This window comes from Ptychodera flava, chromosome 14, assembly GCF_041260155.1.
Source record: "Ptychodera flava strain L36383 chromosome 14, AS_Pfla_20210202, whole genome shotgun sequence".
Taxonomy (NCBI): Eukaryota; Metazoa; Hemichordata; class Enteropneusta; family Ptychoderidae; genus Ptychodera; species Ptychodera flava.
Window position 1 is genome coordinate 4552801 of NC_091941.1, and position 24005 is coordinate 4576805.

Sequence of the window (24005 nt, forward strand, 5' to 3'; positions counted from 1 at the left end):
GCGTCATCAGCAATCCACCTATTGTGCGCCCACAGTCCTGTAACTTTCCGTTTTAAGGGACCGTTCAGTTTTTACGGCCTGGGGGGCCGTCAAAATCTTGTTGCCGGTGTTCAAAAAAATATAGACCCCCCTGCATTTTTCGCGAAAAAATGATGACCCCCTTTTGTCAGACGAAAAAATTTGATGGGACCCCCCCCCCCCCCACTGAAAAATAACCAAAACCCATATGTAAAATTTACCCGCACAGTTTGGATTTGAACTCCGGTACACGGCGCACTTTATTCGTGTAGCAGAGATGCTAGTGTACAAACTTCTCAGCCACATCCATGCAAACGTCTGTTAATTAGGACGACTGTAAGGCAATTTTTAACTTCATTTCCATAGACAACTTATGTCCATGTACTTTGTATAAAGTAAACTTTATTGGAGTGGTTCGCCAAAGGCAGCCCTCCGGTTAAGAGGGTCATGGGCCATTACGTAAAGTCAACTTTATTCTAGTGGGCAACCAAATGTGGCCCGCTGGTAAAAAGAGGGTCAATCATGGCCATTGCACAAAGTAAACTTTACTGAACAGGGCCGCTGAAGGCGTCCGGCTGTTAAGATGGTCATGGGGTATTACAATAAAGTCAATTTATTGTAGTGGGCCGCCACAGGCGGCCCGCCGGTAAAGAGGGTCGATCATGGCCATTGCATGAAGTAAACCTAATTGGAGTGGGCCGCCAAAGGCGTCTGCCCGCTAAGAGGGTCATGGGTAATACATAAAGTATATTTATTGTAGTGGGCCGCCGAAGGCGGGCCGCTGGTAAAGAGGGTCGATCATGGCCATGGCATAAAGTGAACTTTATTGTAGGTATTATGTTTTTGAAAATGTGGTGACCCCCACCTTTCCTATCAGTGAAAAAGTGATGACCCCCCTTCGCGCATTCCAAAATTATGATGACCCCCCCTGGATTTTGCCGGCCCCCCGGCCGTAAAAACTGAACGGTCCCTAAGTAATTTTTCTAATAAAATGAGGTAAACAAAATTCGTTATGATATACATATGTAAATTATGTAAATTTAACAAAATTTGGCAGATGACATTATGAACTATATTATCACAATATTTCAACTTCTGTAAATATCGTATATTGCACAATTCATGGCTGAAACCTGGGCTAAAAATACCAATTTCAGTCAGTGACTCCTAAATGAATATGAATACGAATACGAAAATGACTTCATCATCGTTCGGCAGACTTCCTGCTAAAACGATACACCTTAGGTTGTGTTGATTTATTTGGAGAGAGATCTGCTACGAAACATTCAGGGGGAAAATTCTTGCAAAGATCAGTAATGTTCCGCGTTTTCTGCCATTCAATGACTGTGTAGGGGAAACTTTGTTTGTTTTTTGAAATTAATCAACAAGCTCTCTAATTTTGCCAACATTAACTCAAATATCAAATTTTTAGTGACTCAGTAAGGAATGTGCGCATGCAAGCATTTCTTCTGAACTAGGTAGTCATATTACACAGCCAACTCAAAACATGGCGACACGTGAAGTGTTGGAGCTGCTATCCAGCTCAACTAAATTGGAAAGAGACCGTGGACTGGTGGAGCTGCAGCGTCAAATAAACGATGCAAAGGAAGGTGATATACAAGCCATCGAAATGGCGCTCACAAGCCTTCTCCAAGATTCAGCTGCAAGGTGGGAACAGAAACAAGGAGCGCTACTGGGTTCCAAGCTAATTCTAGTGTCAAACGAAGACAGCTCGGAAGAGTTTGCTCTCACCGTTCGCTTACACGCTCTGCACTGCTTGAATGATAGTGAAGCGAGAGTGAGACTGGCGGCTGGTAAGTATCGCTTGTAACACATAAACGCGTCCCTGTTTTTAGGTTTAGCTTTTGTGGTAAATCAAAAGGCTACAGAACGTTCTAGACGTTTGCCACGACTTTGCTCTGTGCATCCCTGGCATACGTACAGGCCACCCTTGATGTTCTTGTTCACAACTAATCAACCACGGGAAGTTGTGAGCAAGCACGGCTATATACTACTGGTGATGGGCACAGTGGCCTTGATGGTATGCTGTATCGTGGATAGATGTTTCAACGGCTGTGTTCTTGGATTTTTTAGTCCCCACGGACACCGTCCGGGGGGACTTATAGGTTTGGTCATGTCCGTGCGTGCGTGCGTGCGTCAGTGCGTGCGTCCGTCCGATTTCATTCTAACTTGGTACAAGGATTACTTCATATGTCATACAGATGCACGTCGATTTGTTTTGTGGTACGATCCAATATGGCTGCCAGGCGGCCATTTTATTACGATTTTTTCATGTACAGAGCCATAACTCAGGCATGTTTCAACTGATTTTATTCAAAGTTGGTACAAGGACATTGACCAATGTCATAGATATGCATGTCAATTTTTTTGGTGATACAATCCAATATGACCGCCGTGCGGCCATTTTGTTACGATTTTTTCATGTACAGAGCCATAACTCAGACATATCTCAACCGATTTTATTCAAACTTGGTACAAGAACATTGACCTATGTCATACATATGCACGTCAATTTGTTTTGTGATACAATCCAATATGGCCACCAGGCGGCCATTTTATTACGATTTTTTCATGTACAGAGTCATTACTCAGGCATGTTTCAACAGATTTTATTCAAAGTTGGTAGAAGGACATTGACCAATGTCATAGCTATGCGCATCAATTTGTTTTGTGATACGATCCAATATGGCCGCCGTGCGGCCATTTTGTTACGATTTTTTCATGTACAGAGCCATAACTCTGGCATATCTCAACCGATTTTATTCAAACTTGGTACATGGACATTGACATATGTCATGCACATGCACGTTGATTTGTTTTGTGATACAATCCAATATGGCCGCCGTGTGGCCATTTTATTACGTTTTTTCGTGTCCAGAACCATAACTCATACATGTATCAAGCAAATTTATTCAAAGTTGTTACAAGGAGATCGACCAATGTCATACATATGCACCTTAATTTGTTTTGTGATACGATCCAATATGGCTGCTGTGCGACCATTTTGTTATGATTTTTTTCATGTACAAAGCCATAACTCAGGCATATCTCAACCGATTTTCATCAAAGTTGGTACAAGGACATTGACCTATGTCATACATATGCACAGTGATTTGTTTTGTGATACGATCCAATATGGCCGCCGGGTGGCAATTTTATTACGATTTTTTCATGTCTTGAACTACAACTCAAACATGTATCAAGCGAATTTATTCAAAAGTATTTTTATCACAGACCTAATGAAGAGGACTCTATCCTCTCTGAGGACCTGTAATCAAAGTACCCATTAACAAGTGGGGACTGTGTCATCAACGATGACTTGTTTTGTAAAAATTTCCAGGAATATCAATTAGTAGAATACAGAGTTCGGTTCTCAAAATTGGTAAACATCGACAGTATCGTCTTGGGTGGTAGCAATGCTGTCGCCACTTTAGATCCTAATATAAGAATAGCTGCAATGCTAGCGCCACGCACTGCCGAAAAGAATCATTCTTTAGGCAATTATCGAATAGAAAAAAAGTGCAGTGTCAACTACATCATCATGTGTATGTTATACCAGGAAGGTGAATACCTTTAGAGGATAATCATGTTCAACAATTTGTTCTAAGTAACTGAGAAGGATCTGGATTTTTTTCAAAATTTTGGGCAATTGGTTGAAATTCTCCGGCAGTGAGACAGTGCGCCCTAAACATAAAAAATTTTACTCAAAAATAAACCTAGCACTGGTTCATATATGTCATCGCCCTCCTCACTATTAACATTAGCTTGTTTTGTGAAAAAAACAGAAGCTGGCAGAAGAAGTTTGATGGTGCTCATGTCATATGGTGATGGATCCTCACCTTAGACCCCTAAAGAATGTAACTGAGCAAATCTGTATTTTGACATCTTTGTACAGTTAAAGTGGCGGTCATTAATCCCTAGTTTTCACATGAGTGCCTTTTGATATTGAGTAATTTTACTGTGTTAGTCCTTTGTTATCCTTTGAAATCTGTGCCCAGTAAATCAATTTATTTAGAGATAAAGCTGATAACAAACCTGTCTTTTTAAAGGGGAAGTTCACCAAGGATGATTTTTTCATATGTGTTAGCTTTTGGGTCATTTATTCCGAAAAAGCAATTTTCGCCATTTATAACTCACACAATTTTTTACAAAAACGGATCCAAATAGTGGTGGAAGTTGCAATTGAGGGCTTCATCAATGCAATGTATTTTGACTCATGGAAAAAAGCGCTAACCATGGGGGTTATAAATGGTGAAAATGGCTTTTCTTGAATAAGTAACCCAACAGTTAGCATATGAAAAAATCATCCTTGGTGAACTTCCCCTTTAAGTGAACAGTAAGTGAAAATGAGTGATTGAACATGCAAATGAGTCCTAGTTCATGTAAAAATATTTCAAAACAAATGGCAGGTGCTAATAGCCACACAGCTATTACCAGCAGACAGTGTCCATAGTGTCCTTGTTCTGCTACAATTGCCACTGGGTCACAGAGTATCTATTCCAGCTTATGTTATGGTTTCATAAGTGGCCTGACAGGCCATATGTAAATATGTAATTTTGTTTATAAATTTGCGTAACAAGCATTCAATGTGGTATTAATCACTAAAATGTACAAAGTTTGAGTTGAAAGTTCACAAGTACAGAACTGCCATTTAAGATCGGCATTTTTTAAAAGTGTCCACAGTGGTGGCATCTCCATGGTAAAGGTCATCTAACAAAATATTGGTCAAAATAACCTTTCAATAATGAACACCAGGAGTTAATACTACCAGTTCTATACAGATGGAGTTTGTGATCACAAATTAATTGGTCCGATCAGTCAATTTCTTATAGCTGCTGAGGAGCTGAACATTAAACAGAATTTTATTTCTCAGTGAATTTTCTGTTTTGCTACCTTTCACACTTGAAAACATTGACTTCATGAGTTTATGCAATTTTTTTGCATTTAAATTTGCTTATCAAGTCCTCTTTGAAACTGTGAAAGCAATAAACACTAGTAACAACTCTTTAGTTTGTTGCATGGCATATACCTTTATTCGTGAATAATAATGTTAATGTTTCTGAGAATGGAACTAGTCATTATATTGTACAATTGGAAGACTCCGATCAATAAAACAACGAATGCATGAGTTCACCGGTGGAACTTTTCACAAGGTTTCACAACAACACCACGCAACAGTGTTGCATTACCCACCTTACTATTCAACAAATACCAAAGTTTACGCCCAAACGCAATTCACAGCAGAATTGATTATATTTTCATTGCCAAACACCTTGTTAAAAGTATAAAAAAAGTTGACATAAGGCCTGCGCTGAAAACTGACCACAAGGCTGTATATTTTGAAATGGTCCCTAAGAAAAACAACAGAGGATCTGGCACCTGGAAGTTCAATAATTACTTGCTCAATAAGGAAGATTATGTAAGCAGTATGCGAAATATTATTAGCTCATGTAAAATCAATTACGCAAATATTAGTGCAAAGTCAAATGGGATTTGACAAAAAAAGACACAACTGTCTATTCTCATAATGCTACAAAGAAGAGTAATCGTACTATACTGGAATTAGAAAAGCAGTTGTGTTCAGCAGAAAAGCGTATGATTTATGAACCATCAGATATCAATATTGAGGTTTACAGTACAATTAAAAAATGTCTGGAAGATTTGTACTCCATGTTGGCCGAAGGTGCACAAATTCGCTCTAAAGCGCATTGGGTGGAAAAAGGCGAGAGAAGTACAAAGTATTTTTTAAGTTTAGAAAAAAGTAACGCAACGAAGAAAGAGATGAAATCACTTTGCACAAGTGATGGTACGCGCGTGTTTGATACAGAAGAAATTTGACGGGGTCAGAAGAAGTTTTACAGTGACTTATATAAGGCTAAAGATAAAGATGTTTCATTAAAGGATTTTCTTGGTGAAACGCCCATTCCCCAACTCTCGGATGACCAGAATAGTATTTGTGAAGGCGAATTATCAGAAAATGAGTGTCTTGCAGCCCTCAATAGCATGGCAGTAAACAAATCTCCAGGCTCAGATGGTTTATCTGTTGAATTTTACCGTTGTTTTTGGCATGAAATTTGTGATTTGTTAGTCGCTTCTTTAAACGAAGCCTACAGAAGTGGTGTCATGTCAGTCTCTCAGAAACGAGGTGTGCTGACTCTCCTTTATAAAAAGGGCTCAGAAGATGATTTGAATAACTGGCGTCCAATTTCCCTTCTCAACACAGACTATAAAATAGCTACCAAGGCCCTGTCCAATCGATTAAAACTTGTTCTTCTATCTTTAATCCACAGAGATCAAACAGGCTATCTAAAGGGACGTTTTATCGGCGAGAATATTAGACTGATTGCTGATATCTTTCACTATTCGAAAAAACAATAAAAATGGTGCTACAATTTTTAGCTCACATTTGGTATACCAATGTGAGGTAATCGTATAAGCTGAATCAGTTCATTTGCATCCATTTGCATGTCTGTATGTATGTATGTCCGTATGTATGTATGTATGTCCGTCCACGTCAAAAACAGCTAAACGGCAGAACCTACTGTCTTAGTATTTGGTGTACAGGTGCACCTAGGGGTGGAGATGTGAATTTGTTCAAATGAACTTGTCAGTGTCAAAAATATGCAAATGAGGGGGGAAAAAGGAAAAACCCTGCAAATTGCTAAAACTCTGTAACCGTTGGTCAGATAGGGTTGAAACTTGGTGTGCAGGTTCTTTTAGGTATTCTAAAGTAGGTGTTTAAAATTTGGGATGAAATTTGCATGTTTCTATTTTTAGGGTAATTTTTTCAATTTTTAGTCAAAAAATGGTTAACTCTGAAACCACTCATCTGATTGCTTTGAAAATTGGTATACATGTTCCTCAGGATGACCTCAGTCAAGTGTATACTGTACAAATTGAATTGAAATTTTCATATTTGTAATTTTAGGGCAATTTTCAAAATTTTTGGTCAAAATTTTTTTTATTCAAGAATAACTAATCTGATAGCTTTGATATTTGGTATACAGGTTACTAAGGTTGATCAAAATCAGTTTGATGAATATCGTGGAGATATCTTGAATTTTATATTTTTGCTGAATTTTTAGCTACTATAGACTATAGTCTATAGAAGCTATTGGGATGGGTATCCGTCCGGCGTCCGTCGTCAGTCTGTATGTATGTATGTATGTATGTCCGTTTGTGAGGCGTCCGTCCACTCAAATATCTTGAGAACCGCAGTACTTACTGATTTGATATTTGTTGTGTAGATGAAAAATATGATTTTGAGAAACTATTTTTTTAATTTTTTGATATTGTTGAAAATAGGCAAATTAATGCCAAAAAAGGTGTTTTTGGTAAAAATCTTCTTCTTCATAACCGCTGGTCAGACAGCTTTGTTATTTGGTATACATGTCCCAAGGGGTAACCCAACTTAGATTTGTTCAAATTGTGATGAAATATGCAAATGTGTATTTTTAAGGAATTTTTTTGTCATTTTTGGTCAAAATTTGACTTACATTGTATGTAATTCTTGTACTGTATAAACCCTATTAATTCACCCAGAAAAAAATAATTAATATGATTTTAAATAATTGAATTAATTAGGAAATCATCAAAGTCAAAATAATTTTAGTGTGGAATTATCAGAAAGTTCAACTTTTTTGACAGTTCATAGTGAAATGCCTACCATCTTGGAGGATTAAAACATGTAAAGGCAACTTTCCTGAATCCCAACTTTGACATATTCTGAACCGTCATTTATTGTGCCCTGTATGTTATCTAAAAGAAATTGCTCAAAATAGTCAATAGAGATAGAGATAGAGAAAGTTCTAATTTCCAATTGGTCAATTAAAAGAGTTGTAAAAGTGATAGGGTTTTTATGGTAAAGCTGGGCTGTAAGATTCCTCATGTGCTATTTATAGCAATTATGCAATCTGTGTAAACAGTGCACTGAAAGTTACATGATTCCTTATAATGCTTTTGATGACCTTGAACTTCTTAAGTTTCAAACATTTGTCTCTTCAGTGTGCTTTCTCTGAGTATGTACAGTCTCAACTTATTCAGCACAACTCACGTACAATGTTAATCAAAGATATCCACCTTCTTCATCAATACATGTGTCACAAAAGGTTATTCTCTACATAACACAGCAGAGCTCTGTCAACTGTTGAGTTGCTTGTTCTTTCAAAACTGCTGGTCAGACAACTTTACTATTTGGTTTACAAGTCCCTAGGATGACCTAAGTGAGATAATTTCATACAGTCAGGAAATACTTAATTTTGTATCCATGTCTATAGTAGCTTCAGGGACTGTGGCCCTATGTTTTCGGTTATTTTTTCATTTTAAGTAAAATGTATCTTCTCTGAAACCGCTAGCCCGATTGCTCTCAAATTTGGACTGGACGTTTGCAAGGGTGTTACCCTTCTAATTGTTGAAATTACGACAAAATTGGAAATATTACTGTTTTGGGGCAATTTTTGTCATTTTTGGTCAAAAAATGGTAAAAAATATTTTCATTTTAAAGCCCCTGGACAGACGGCTTTTATATTTGGTGTACAGATGTCCAGGGATGACAATAGTCAGATATGTGGAAATTGTCCTGAAATATACAAATTTGTATTTTTAAGACAATATTGTCATATTTGGTCAAGAAAACTTGTTCTCAAAATTACTTGTCTGATAGCTTTGTAATTTGGTACAAAAGTCCCGAGGGATGTTATTAGATAAATTTTCTTTTTTTTTTTTTTTTTTTTTTAACTCGTTTATTGCTTTTATGAAAGTTTTACATTCTTATTTGAACAAAATTGGTAGCCATCTTATATAAATTCTCCCCTTTTGAAAGCAGCTTTCCTTTCAGTAAATCAATAATCTAAATAAAAGTATCAATACATAACTGGTTGTAACTGGGTGAAAAACATACAGAATAGTATTAAATTTTTTTCTTTACTTGTCTTTTACAAGTTGTGAGAAATCACTTTCATGTTCTCTTAATCGCACTTCGGCGTTAAAAAATTCAAATAAATTAATATTTTGCAGCCTATTTGTATCTTTGTAAAGCATCCATGACTTATAGATGGTGAACATTGCTACTACTATAAGAAGATTAACAACTTTGTTTTGATTTGGTAGACCACATAAAAGTGTCTTCAAGGTGATCTCTACATGAAAATGAAAGTTTTGTAATAAAAAGGATTGAAAGTCTCTCCAGAAAAGCTTAACACGCTCACACTCTATGAACATATGACAAAGGTCATTTGTTGACATACAGATCTGACAAAGACTGGTTTCCATTATTTTCCACCTGTACAGGTTTAAACCATGTGGAAGTATGTCATGAATAAATTTGTACATAAAGTTTGACAGTTTTCTTTCCTTAGTTACAGTTATAACTCTGTATACCATAGTTCTGACCAATTAAAGTCATTTCCTAAATTTAAAACTCGATTCCACTTTTTGGAAACCCAAGGCTCGACAAATTTTTTACGAATGAAAGACCAATAGTATTCCTTTGTTGTGATTTTGTTGACAAATTTTCGTGAAGAAAAACCTGGCAGAAAAACAGAGGCTGTCAACAAGTTCAGCGGCTCTGGTTGAAAAATAGAAGTTGACTGCTCTACTTGAGCACGCCAGCCAGCTGGTATGGCATTATACAACATAAACAGCTCACATACAAATTTGACTTGTCATGAATATTACATGAAAGCCATCGTATACGAAAACTACCATCAGTATCAATGACGTCATTTATTAAGAAAATATTAGACTCGACCCATGATTTGAATAGTAGAACTTTACCCTTAAATTGAACATGTTTGTTACACCAGATAACTTGTTGTACGATATCTTTTGCATTGTTGACTGGTGAACAGCCCCCACCAGCCTTGTGCCATGCGATGATGGCATATCTATAAAAGTCCGGAAGACCAGGTGTGGCCGGACAATACTTTGAGTCATCAAAATTCATGTGAAAAATCATTTTATCAAGTCCTGCTCTATACAAATAAAACAGGGGAATGCATTTCCATGAAGGCATAATATTATCGGAGTTTTCTCTCAGAAAACGTGAAATCCAAGCAGCAAGGAAGGAGTTATATTGAGAGAATACGTCATACATTTTTAATCCACCTTGGTTATAATCACCAATAATAGTTTTGCGCTTAATTTTGTCGAACTTTGATCCCCACAGAAAGTTAAAGAAAATTCTTTCTAAACGTTTGAGAAAATCTTCCGAGACAGTGCAGATATTTAAAAGAAACATGATTTTTGCAGCTGCCAAGGATTTAATAACAGTAATTTTGCCAAACAAAGTAAGGTTTCTATGAGTCCAAAGATTTAGAGTGTTTTCAACAGATGACAGTTTTTTATCTAAGGCAAAACGAATCCCATCATATTGGTTACTTGAAAAATAAGTACCAAGAGATTTTATAGGTTCTGTTGGCCAACGTATGCCTGCATGGGAGTCTTTTATATTTTTCAAGGAACCAATCCACAAACCTTCAGTTTTACTGATATTTAAAGTGGGGCTGCTACTAAACTAAAGTCGTTAACAATACCTTAGTTATTGAAGTTTTATCAGAAACAAAATGGTAGTATCATCAGCTACCTGGGAAATGCGTATTTCTTTTGATAAATTTTTTGAGTAGCATACCCTGATTCCATTCATGTCTTTTTCAGATCTAATTTTAATAGCAAGAATTTCAACGATTAATAAGAAGAGCAAGGCAGATATGGGGCAACCCTGTCGTATACCTCTTTTAAGTAGCAATGGTTGTGATATCCATCCATGATTCAACACACTAGCTTGACAGTCATTATACAGGACTCGAATAAAATTAATAAAATTATCCCCAAAATTAAACTTCTTGAGAACATGAACATAAAATTCCACTCAACTGTATCGAAAGCTTTTCGAAAGTCAAGAAAGAGGACAGCACCTGGTAAGTTTTCATTATGTGTATACTCAATGATATCGTAAATTAATCTAATATTTTGCCCAATAAAGCGCTTTTTCAGATAGGCTGTTTGGTCATGATTAATAATCCTACCTAGAACGGGTTGTAGTCTGGCAGAAAGAACAAAGGCGATAATCTTATAATCCAAATTAAGAAGACTTATCGGTCTCCAGTTTTCAAGTCTGTCTCGTTCATTCTTTTTATGAATTAAACGGAGGAGGGCATGTCTTTGTGTATATGATAATTTACCATCTTGCATGCATTTGCATATGGTTTCATGAACTATAGGGCCAACACAATCCCAGAATTCCTTGTAAAATTCCGCTGTTAACCCATCACTCCCAGGGGCTTTATCATTTCTTAAACTGGCAACAACTTTAGTGCATTCACTATATGAAATTGGCATGTCCAGCAGTATTTTTTCCTGGGCATTTACACTATTCTCGACAATGATATTATTTAAATAAGTATTGACACTATCACTAGAAACCTTATTTGATGAGTATAATTGATGATAAAAACCCTGAGTGGCATTTAATATATCCTCAGGATTTTGTAATGTGGTTTCGCCATCCTTCAGACTTACAATATCATTTTTAGAGCTGCGCTTTTTTTCAAGATTTAGAAAGTACTTAGTCGGCTTATCACTTTCTGCATACCATTGTGCTCTGGCCCTTACTTTTGCACCCTTTACCTGATCAGCATAGAGTTGCTCAATCTCAAACTTCACTTTTTCATACTCATTTAGGACCATCGAGTCAAGGTTTGAGTCTATTTTCTTTTCAAGCTCTACAAGTTTTTGTTCTAGCACAGGTAGGCGGTCACGCTTTTCTTGTGCACATGATTTGGAAAAGTTGATAGAGAAATCCCTTATGCGTGTTTTACAGAGTTCCCAAGTTAAATCAATGGGACAACTACGACTTTCTATTTTTGTTTTTTCAATTACATTGATTATACCTTCTTTGTATTTTTCTACTTGTAGTAGATTTGCATTCAATTTCCAGACTCCCGGTCCTCTCGGAAAATCGGAAATCTTAACGGAGACAAAAACAGCACGGTGATCAGTGAGGATGGCTGGCTGGATTTTACAAAAATTAACACTTTCCATGAGAGTTTTCGGAATAAAAAAGAAATCAAGCCTTGACAGGACTAATGGTGTCTTTTGACGAAAAGTAAATTCTGATACATTAGGATTTTTAGAGCGCCACACATCAACAACTTTCAAAGACGAACAAAATGATTTAAGAGCAGTTATTGAACTCGAAGCAAAATTAAGACTTCCGCCTTTTTTATCCTTGAACTTGTCGAGAAAACAATTAAAATCACCAGCAATTATAAGATTGTGTATCACATTGGAAAAAATCCAATTTGGAGTATTCTGGAGAAAAATATTTCTCTCCTTTGGCCTATTAGGAGCATAGATATTTACAAACGTGAAGTGATTCTCAAAAATTTTGCAATTTACCAGCAACTTTCTGCCATCAGAATCGTTTTCTGTAGACGTAACAATAACATTGATATCAGGATGAAACAAAATAGCAACACCCCTGCTATTTGAGGTTCCAAAGCAATGAAAAGCTTGACCTTTCCAAGAATACTGAAAATCCGACAAAATGTCTTCAGTGATGTGCGTTTCCTGCAAGAAAACGACATGAACCCGTTGGGAGACCAGAACGAGGCTCGACTAAGCCACGGCTATCGAACGCAGCGCTCAGGTTGATTCAAGATTACTGTTGTATTGCTACAAATTTTCTCGTCCAAAATCACTCTCAGGTGTATTGTAAATACCCTAGAGTTGAATCTACGCTTAAATTTCTCGAAAATTTGCTTATCAAGCTGAGATATCCATACTTCAAAAAAGAAGTCTGAACCAAGAGCAACAGCATGGAAGAACGTGGCAACGATGACGTAAGACCAGTGTTCTTCACTTTCAACGATGTCTTTCCAGAGAGACAACGAAATACCGAACTCTATCTAACCCATGAAGAGGTCTATATCAGCGCAAGTGGCTCAATTTCTACAGAGTTCCTTCGCTGTATACAGTTTGCTGGTGGCCTCTGTCGCATTTATATTGACGGACTGGAAAACCGTATGCGGATTATGGCTTCAGGTATTGTTTTGAGAGGTAAACTCATACAAATTAGAGAACGCAATCCATTTATTCGTCGCTCTGAAGGTGTACGGCTAACCCTCAAAGGTTTGCCTTTTTCGGCAGATAACTCAATAATTCATGCTGGGCTTCAAAAGTACGGATGCGAGATTACTGGAATAAACCATGAACAGCTCCGTGTCAATGGCAAGCTAACGGACTGCTATACCGGAAATCGCTATGTGTTCGTAAAATCTGTCGCCCGACCGATTCCAACTCATAATATCAAAATGGGAAAATTCAATAACATTAGAATTTATTATAGAGGACAAAAACAACAAAATGAAAACTATCGAGAAAGTGTAACGTCAGCCAGTCAGCAAGAGCGTCAGGACACGTCATCTGTGCAGCCTATTAGCAGAACACAGAACAATGCTGGAGCTGCCGAGTTCAGTGATGAACCCGATGAGAGTGATGAACCCGATGAGAACGACGCAACTAGTACTGATGCGACGGCTACTGAGATGGAAAATGTCGAGCATCAGATAACCGAGAATCGGTCAGAAAAATCATCGATATCATCTACCACTATATCTGACCTAGAATCGTTTATTGATAAACAGTACGTACAGAATGTTGAAAGTGCTCCAGCCGACGATCGTGATGCGTCTACCGTCGCGCGGGATGATGATACGGTGGAGAATGACAAGAAAAAATCGAAGAAAAAGAAGAAGAAAAGTAAGAACGCGGATAAACGAAATACAACCCAAGACGCGATGCAGCAAAAAAGCGCCGCAAATAAAACACCTGTCAGGACTACGGGGACAGATGTTCTCGCAACATCGTCCAATACGAGTGCCACCATTAGACGCACGAGGTCCCTTGAAACAATACCACAAACATCGATTGTAACCTTCCTGCGTCATCAGCGCAATACTCAATCGTCGAAACATGCCGTGCTAGAACAGGGCACCGCGTCACCGAGAAGGAAGCGTCCACTTCAATCACCCCCTGACTCACAACAATCTCCTAAACGAGATAAACCACCGTAAGCCATCAATTTGTATATAACTTGCATCTTTTCGTCTTACAATGAATGACCATGAACTGAAATGTCTAACTCTAAATGTTCGAGGTCTTCGTGACACAATTAAACGTGAATCACTGCTTCGATGGGTTCTTAGATAAATTTTCTGCTCAAAGTGTTGGGAAACCCCCAAATATTTATATTTTAGGTAATTTTCTTTTGTGACCTTAAATGACCTACACCAACCAAGGATTTGTTGTGAGACAGTTTCGAAGGCTGTGAACATAATTTTGTCATATTTAATATCAATTTGTAGTAAAATTTGATCCTGAAAACAAAGCTGAGGTAAATTTTTTCATTGCGAACCAATTTTTGCAACTTTCGCATGTAAGACACACAAGAACTGATGAGAAATTTGGATCCAGGATAATTCCAGATATCATAATTCCCCCCCCCCCCCCCCCCAGTGGAAGGAATTTCACTATCTGTAACTGATTTAAGTGCTGTTTACATTTGAATGATAGCACTCATAGCATTAATTAAAACATCCCCAAAGTTGTAAATATACTGCCAGCTGGTCTTATGTAAACATGGTCAACCAAGGGGTGGAACATTTGATATTCAGGAGGGGGTAGGGGATAGAAGATTGATGAGGTAGCATTCCTTTTTAAAAGATCCCTTTTATATTTTTTCCCACTCTTTTTTCCCCCCTCTCCAACCTTTTCTTTTTGTCAAGCTTCTCTAGCTAATTTTTTCTTGACATTTGCTTATGTATGTAGGATCTGCTTGTCCCATTGCTATAGAAGTTGGTATGCATGTTTCTAAAGTTTACCTCCAGTACCTAAGTTGCAGACCTTACTTGCTTTTGTCATTCTTGTTTTTCTGGTTGATCTTTGGTACCCATACTGGTATGTACCAATTCTGATAAAATGTGAGCGACACCGTATAATTGCGGTATTTTTGTTGATTATGAAAAGGCTTCTGATAGCGTCAATTGGAATTATATTAATGAAGTTTTACTTGCCATGAATTTTGGACAATCCTTTCGTCAGTGGGTGAAAACACTTTACAATGACATCCAGAGCTGTATTCTGTATAAAGGTTGGTGCTCTGAATATTATAATCTTCAAAGAGGTGTCAGGCAGGGCTGTTCTTTGTCAGCCGTGTTATTTGTATTGGCGATCGAAATATTGGCATGTAAAATTAGGTATGACAAAAGCATCAAAGGTTTTAAATTACCTGGTCCAAACAACACAATACGTGACGCAAAGATTTCATTATTAGCAGATGACACAACTATTTTTGTTGAAGATATTGCCTCTGTTGAATCAGTTCTTACAGTTATGGAAAACTTTCACAAATGTAGCGGGTTAAAGCTGAATAAGAAGAAAACGACAGGGGTTCTGTTGGGCAAGTTAAAACACAAGGTTGTGAAAGTTGGTGACATTAAATGGACTACAAACCCTGTGAAAACACTGGGTGTATATTTTGGTTATGATGATATACTGTGCAAGAAATTAAATTGGGAAGAAAAAGTGAAATCACTCGAAAACTTGTTAAATTCTTGGGAAAGGCGCCACCTTACAATTTATGGGGGTATCGTTATTTCAAAATCTCTTGCTGTATCAAAGATAATGTACCTTGCTTCTGTAATTGGTATACCAGAAGATATCTGTCAGAAAGTCCAAAGTCTTATTGACATCTTTGTCAAACGAAAAAGAAAAATTTCAAACAAAGTGCTTGAAAGAGGTTACAAATGCGGAGGTACCAAACATATCAATGTAAAATGTCAAGTGCAAGCACTGCAGGCTATGTGGGTGAAAAGATTAGTGGAAAGTAAAGACACGACATGGACAGCGTTACCATGGTCGTACTTTTATCTTGATAATAACACAAATTTATTACAGCAACACTCTCTATGGCGTGTTGTCCCAAACTGCATTGTAGCTGCTTTACCAGTTTTCTATGTTAATGTTTTGAACGCTTGGTATAATGTGAATCACAGTGTGGACCATGCAGATCGTCACTTCTTACTTGGCTGGTCTAGGAAATATTGTTGTTTGTACTCCATGGCTTCTACAGATGATAATTTTGAGGTTTCTGCCAATGAGAGTAAAATTCCACTGAACAAATTGTCATGTAAGACACTGTATTCCATTCTCATATGAAAGGGTACAGAACCCCCTATGTACCAGCTTTTGAAATGGTTTCACAATTTAAATGTAACTCCTAGAGAATCAGAAATCACACTTATTTGGAAAAATGTGTATGATATTACAAATGAACTTAAACTGAGAGAGTTCCAATGGAAACTTTTGCACCGTCTACTCCCATGTAACAAATATTTATATTTTTGGAAGATAAAAGATACAATGCTGTGTTCAGTTTGCCAAGAAATAGATTCCTTGGAACATAGATTTTTAAATTGTTCAATTGCTGTAAGATGCTGGACCAAAGCAAAAAACGTTATTAAAAGATTTGTAGGGAAAGAAATTGAAATATCACCATCAAATATTATTTTCACAGAGTGTAATGTAAGTACCGTTACTGACACACATAGAAAATCTGTACAATTTTTAATTTTAGTTGGAAAATGGAGTATCCATAAATACTGGATTGCAAATGTAAATGTACCTATCGAGACGGTTTTCAAAAACGAATTCAATGTAAGATACAATCTTCTTACTGCTGGCGCAAATAAACTTGGAACACCGAAGTCCCTATATACATAGGAAAACCGCTGGCGATATCCCTATATCGCCAAGTGATTAGCCAAAGCAGTATCGCTAGTGAGTTAGATCATCTTACAGTTTGTTTCTCGAAATCACTGCGGGGTGCCCATACTGTGTTTCATAGATAAAAAGCCATGGCAGAGGCCGTTCAAATTGCGTGAACGATGGTACAAGAAAGGATTGACGTTTTGAGTAAAGTTACTTGGGTAAATTTCGATGAGCAGGGAACCTGTTGAAGCAACCGTTTTGACAGACTTTCCCTCAAAATGAAGAAAGAGTGCAGGTGAGAAACGGTAGGTGTTGTCATGGAGTTCGCTATCGTTTGGCTTCGTTTCGTTGTGCAGGCGTGTCATCATAAATGCCGTCATTTCCACTATCTCACAAAAATGTAAATTACGCCCGGCATTGTGGTTAAATCTGTATTTTTAACTTTCATTTTTATAAAGTGATCAGCTTACGTTGAGGTTTAAAATGTGCGTCTCTTTCTTTATGTTGTACATGGACCTTTAGGCTATTCACGTTTTTAATACACCCTTCGAGCGATGTAATATCTCGAACATGTACTTCGACAATTTCCATTCAAAGCGACAGTGTTTCCTTGAGTGAAATTCAAAGTCGCTAAATTTCTAATTTCGTTTCGAAGAAACCGGTTTGTCCATAGACCCTCGTTTCTCGAGGATCTATGGTTTGTCGACCGGTGTAAAGTAGATGCATATTCTAAGTGAGGAATAGACGGTTGTGAAAATAACCAATGGTACCGGTACGTTACCGGTATGTTATCGGCCGTGCACCGATGTAAGTTGCTAGGTAAAACTTCCTGGCTCTGACGTTCTTTTATCCGACATGTCGTAGCGAAATTCTGTGAGAACTAATACTGGCAAGGTTTCGGTTTTCGGAGAATTTCAGTGTATCAGCTGATTATCAAGTTGAAATAAAGCGCGAGCGTGGATGGTCCGACTTGTTGCTCGCGCACGGCGTGGCGCATGTGGCGTGGCGGGGAATCTATGTTACAAGCATCCAACTGTCGGCCATAACCTCTACGGTCGCCATTGACGGCTTTCGTGAATTTGAAGAATAAAGTAAACCGTAGATAAAGCTAGACCTTTTCTCGGCTTTGTTTCTGAAAACCTCTCCTCAGAGGCAAAGGCGACGTAAACCGTGTCCGAGTCTCGGCCTTGACATGACACAAGAAAGTCATAGTTCAATCACATTTATTTGCGTGCGTCATACAGATGATATCATTATTCATAGGGGTATCCGATTGAAGTGGGTACATACTATTCTCAAGAAACGTACGATGAAAAAGGACAGGCTAAATAAAAGGTTTCAATCATATCACCAATTGCAAAGAACGCTGAAATGCTGCAGATTTTAATCGCTATGGCAAAGTTTGTTTTTTGACCTCAACGTTATCCGATCGAGAACGTAAACTTGGTTTGACCCAAAGTTTGAAAATGTGTTTTCTGATCTCCCGCGGCATGGCCCGCAGCCTAGCCAGTGACGTCGACGTTTCGTACTTCGCATTCTGAGAGCTACATCAAATCGCCACGATCAGCGGACAAGAAATTACTATTTTCAAATCGCCATCACCAAAAAAATTACAGAGAAATGAGACAACACGGTGAGAAAAAAGGCATATCATCAATGATGTTGATAACCTACATTTTGCTTCAAAACGGGTACCTTTTCAAACCACCCAGATTCCCGATACCAACTCGCCCGAATTCAATTTGTTGGGCGAGCCAACGATATTTTTCCTGCAAACGTAAACAGACTTGCACTGTGCACTGAAAGGAATAGTTGGCGATATCTTTACCGAAACTGAAACAAATAGCTAAAGAAGTAGCCATCTCTCAGGCAGTACACGGCCAAGGTAAACCTGAGCGTTCATATTCGACTATGCCAAATGGAGCATTTTCAACGAAAACGGCGATGTCCAGGCGATGACTTATTTTTAAAGTTGAAGAAAAATGCTTAAAATTTTTGTTGTGTTAGTCAATCTATCGAAATATTTTTGTTCTAACTGATAAAATCATAGACAGTCTCGATTATACCATCCATAATTAATATTTACAGACTAAATCGACAGGGGGGGGGGGGAACGCGGTACGAACGAACGTGTAAGCTCAAACAACGGGCGAGTTGATTTCGGACCAATATGACTAAAATCAGATGTAGGTTCCCTGGTCATTGAAATTTACCAACGTAACTTTACTCAAAACGTCAATTCTTTATTGTACCATCGTTCACGCAAAATGAACGGCCTCTGCTAAGGCGTTTTGTCTATGAGACACAGCATGGGCACCCCGCAGTGTTTTCGATAAACAAAGTGTAAGATGATCTAACTCACTAGCGATACCGCTTTGGCTAATCACTTGGCGATATAGGGAAATCGCCAGCGGTTTCCCTAAGTATATAGGGACTTCGGTGTTCCAAGTTTATTTGCGCCAGCAATAAAGAGATGCACTTAAAAGTTGACATACTGCATGCTTTTGAGAGAATCAACAGATTAATGTAAAGAGCAGATTTGTTGTATATGGGGATTTCCCCCGTCAGTTGGGATGATATTTTACAATAAAAAATAAAAAAAAAAAAATACCAAAAGTTGTTTCAGTCCAAAATAACACAATGTAGCAACGAAAATCGATAATTTTACGCAATTCATAACACTGACCTATGGTTTGTACACCGAATACCCAACTGATGTTATTTCTGCACCGTGATCTTGTCCTTGACTTATTCTCTCAGATGAGTACAAACTCAGGATTGCACCCCAACTATCACCTGCAAGAAACAACACTTACAACACTTTTTTGATGAATTACTCTCAACACCACTAAATATGAAATGCCCAGTAGGAAACGGATGTCTCTGACTATACAAATCTATCAATCTGTTTATCATTAACAACGGATGATTACTTTTAACACAATTGATTTTCGCTTTGCATTTCACATATTTCGGAATGTGTGTGTATTGGCATACCTGTCATAAGTGGAGTAATAGAGGGGAAACAATATTACCATCCAGTGTAGTAATTAGCCAATAGCAACCTTAGCTGTTGATACCAAATATAGCCACAAAACTAAAACATCAAATTACCAACAGCTAGCGCCTGAATTTTATCAACCAAATCTATCACCAAGGAAGTTGAAAATGCAACGTTTTTAAAGGACAATATGGCTGAATAACAATAATCCAAAACATATCTCCAAAGATTGGATGATATATTTTTGGTTAGTAAAATGCAAAAGATACAGCTAACAGGGCTTACAGTGATGGAATGATAATGGTGCAACATCTTGTGTACATGATAGTTGTAGTGATTTGAAATTTTGTGTACAGGTTCCCATTGATGTTCCATTTCAATTCTCTTCATAGCATTGCAACATTATTAAAACAAGATGGTGTTTTTTAGGATATCTTTCTTGCCTCTGGTAGTATTTTCACTGTGTTATACTTGTTAGATGGAATGGGTATTTTGTTCCCGAGAGATCATGTAATTAAATGTTACTTCTTCAAAGTTTAACCAAAGATACAGAAGTTTAACCAAAGATACAGACTTAAACATTGTACATTTTAACAACACCTTCCTATCTATGTTCGAGGGACTGTGCCAGCAGTCTTCTAATTCACTTCTCAACTTAACAGTACACCATCTTCTAAATACTTCAATATACTTAATCAACAAGCTTTTAATTAATATTTCAGTTGGTTATTTAGTGCCATAGGTGCTATTTTTCTATATTTAGTGGATATTATAAATAAATGCAAGATTTGTGGGTGGATTTTTAAATAATTTAATGTGAAATGTATCATTCTGTGTTTGAGAGGAATTGTATTCTAGTCGCGTATCCACTTTGCTATCAAAACCAAAAACTTTATCATTTTATATTCCACCTTGTCATATGTCAGATATTCTGTGCATGTGACAATTTTCATGTTTCCTTCATTCTGCAACAATTTTACAACTAGTGAAATCATGTACTGTTCAATTTTTGAAAGTGATATCTTTGTTAACACCTTGAGAACTACACCATGGCTTTTTCAATTGCTACTTACTGCTGCAGCTATTTTCAGCAGTTTACCCGCAGGCATGGCAATGATCTGATGACAGATATAGTATTTCTCAGCCTTCAATAAATCTGGTTACCAGGTAACCACGGATCAAGGCAGAAAGCTGTAGTGTATTCATTATTTGTTTTCTCCGTTTCATAAATATTTTTTCTCAAACATTCAATGCTATTTTATACATCATGCTCCCCAGAGCAGTGAAAGACCAGTTGCTATTAATAGTATTCTTGCAATTTGTTAATTTTGAGGAAACAGTGGAAACTCACAAACACTGTGGAATCTGTTCTTGATATGCAAATTATCTCTTTGCTATCGCACCCCGTATCACCCTTGCACATGTCGGAACATAGCTTGCTCTTCTCGCTGTAGTTTCATCAACCCTGGGGTTTCATTTCATGAATGCAATAAGCAATGTCTAGATAGAAAGATGAGTGATTAATATCTATATTCCTGCTTCCCTGTATTGATGTCCAACTGTATGATATTATAGGAGAATAAAGGGTATATACCAAAATTCTGACAGTAATTATTCCAGCGTATCACTCAATGTGGAGTTGCAGGATGAAGATGTGAAACTAGAAATTTATCTCTGTGGTCAAATAAAAAATATGTGTTTCCAGTAACCCGACCTACCCTAGAAAAACTTGCCGACCCCAGACATTTTTTTTCGCATTTTCAAAAAATAATTTTGCCAACAAAAATGAAAATTAAAAAGAATTCCTCCGACCTACCTATCCTAATTTTTAGAGGCATGTTACTAAATGATAAGCATAAATGTACCAAACAGTGTAATGTGCTACAGGAATATCGTCTTCATCCATCTCTTAGTTCTTTGCCAAGAGACGACTATCTGCCCAAGTCAGTTTTTAATAACAAGTACTATTCACCCATTGAATGAAAAGAAAAAATCCTTTAAAGCTTTGATCACCACAGTTTGACCTTGTAGGGTAAATTTATTTATGAATAGACATTATCGCAAATGATGTTTATCATAAGGTATCACCATAGTAACTGTGCTTTAGGTTCAATTTGTGTACATGGACGGCTTCAGTAGTGGTTTCACTGTCCCCAGATAAGTCTTTACAGTGTGAATGTCATAGAAAATCGAGGTTGCTTGAATCATCAAGAGATTTTTCAGGTTTTGCATTTGTAAGGCATTACCTTGAAGAATAACTAATAGAGAAAAATTGGTTTATTTTGGTTGCACAAAGATAATGATGAAGTCCCTTGGTGAGGGGTAAAGCCATACCAAGGTGTTCATTGGATATGTTTTCACCACCATGTTGACAGAGTGGTATAGATTACCTTGTGAGAATTGAAACTGCTGGGAGAAAGGCATTATGTTTTGGTTTGTTATTTTCAGTCTTTGTCTTTTGTTTTATAGAGCCATAAATAGACAATACTGAGACCATTCTATAGATACTCTCTTACTCTTAAGGGACTGAAACAGAGTAAATTTCTCACGTGAGGAATTCCAGTCTTTGAGGCAGTACATTGAAACTGATACAATGGAATCTGTCTCACCTTTGTTGATAAATGAGGGCACTTTTCAACATAACTGATCTTGCTAATTTCAACATCAAACGAGATGAGCACTTGAAAAAACACAAATTGAAGACACTGAATAGATCCTGGTGTTCAACATGGAAAATATTTTTCCTAATGGGCAGAGAAACATGAATGGCCATATATAGATTCTAAAGATAGATTCTTCAAAAAAAGAGTGTTTCAATGATTGACAGTGCTGGTGTTTCATTGCATACATTTAGTGAGTATAACAAATAGCATAAAAATGCAAGCAAAATGCATTGTACGTATTTTGAATGACATTTCATGTCCAGACAATTCAAACGTGATAGAGAAGAAATGAAAACTTCAAAATATAAAGATATTTAGAGGTATTTAGACATGCATACATTCAACGTTTCAAACTCTGTAAATACTATAAAAGTAGGTTTGGAGCTACACTGCTTAAAAGCTGTGGTTATATTATGACAAAAGACTGCTCATTACGTGTGCAAGTAAAAGAAAAAAAACAGTCATTATTACCGATGTTATGGCATAAATTACCTACTTAGAAATCAAAAGAAACATTCAGTTCCAAAACCATGAATGTTCAGGTGGTCAAGCATTACTTTCACTGGATAACTACTGAAAAGATGTTTCGTTAGTGCACAAATTCTAACAACAAATTTATCAATAGTCTCCTTTATATTTTCATGTTTATTAAAAAAAATGATTAATACAGATGATAAATTCTTTATGCATTGCTTAGTAACTATGATGCTATGATGCTCATTCATGTCTTTCACATCATCAGAAGAGATGATTGTTCAAAGCCGTGAACAGCAATCAAGAGTTTTGCAACCATAGAAGAAGAGTGGTAGAAGTGTTTAAGATGCCACTAAAATCTTGCCCTTTGTATATCCTAGCTTCTAATAGCAACACTGTGTCTGCTGGTTTGTACAAACTATACTCATGAACTATCAATCAGATACATGGTATTTTCTGCATGAAATGGCAATGGTTGATGTATGATTACTTTGGCTCTAATAAATATCACAAGTAATGATGCTTTGAAGATCACTCCTGTCTTATATACAGTGATCACATGACCAAATAGGACCAATCACCAAGTCACATCCAAAGTTGCCGTCGGTTGTTCATCTTGAATGTGTTCTTCGAAAAATTTATTCTTGAAAGATTTTATAAATACATCACATTCTTTCATATAGCCGATGGGAAATGTTTTTGAGTTATTAACTTGTATATTATTACTCAAAATGCTGAAATCACATAATTTATTTAAGATTATGTATTCCATTTGGTTTTGAAAATAGATGATAAGTACGTCATTGATGTCAGTTTCATCTTTAGATATGTAAATACATATATTATTTTATCCTACAGGTGAGGTAATGGGTGCTCTGTGTAGAAGAAATGGTCCTGAAATCTACTTGTCATCAAAGGACATTATTCTTGAAGGAGTTCAGAGCAATCTTGAAAGACATCCTATCTCTGATTCCGGCCACGAAGAACAAAAACAAGCTGAAGCATTGATGGAGAAATTATCAAGCTCTCCTGGAAAGGTAAAGAAACAAAACAGTTCCATA

General features: G+C 37.1%; 1 protein-coding gene across 2 annotated transcripts in view; it reads left to right on the forward strand.

Moving 5' to 3' along the window:
* The first annotated feature begins 1224 nt into the window (after window positions 1-1224).
* Window positions 1225-24005, forward strand: part of LOC139149031 (uncharacterized) — a 42482-nt gene continuing 19701 nt past the window's right edge. Inside the window, exons 1-2 of one of the 2 annotated variants that reach the window (XM_070720529.1) lie at window positions 1225-1832; window positions 23803-23981. In XM_070720529.1, coding sequence (XP_070576630.1) covers window positions 1526-1832; window positions 23803-23981 — 486 coding nt within the window. In that variant the 5' untranslated portion in view covers window positions 1225-1525. The remainder of the gene's footprint in view (window positions 1833-23802; window positions 23982-24005) is intronic. The other variant, XM_070720528.1, reaches the window with a different exon arrangement.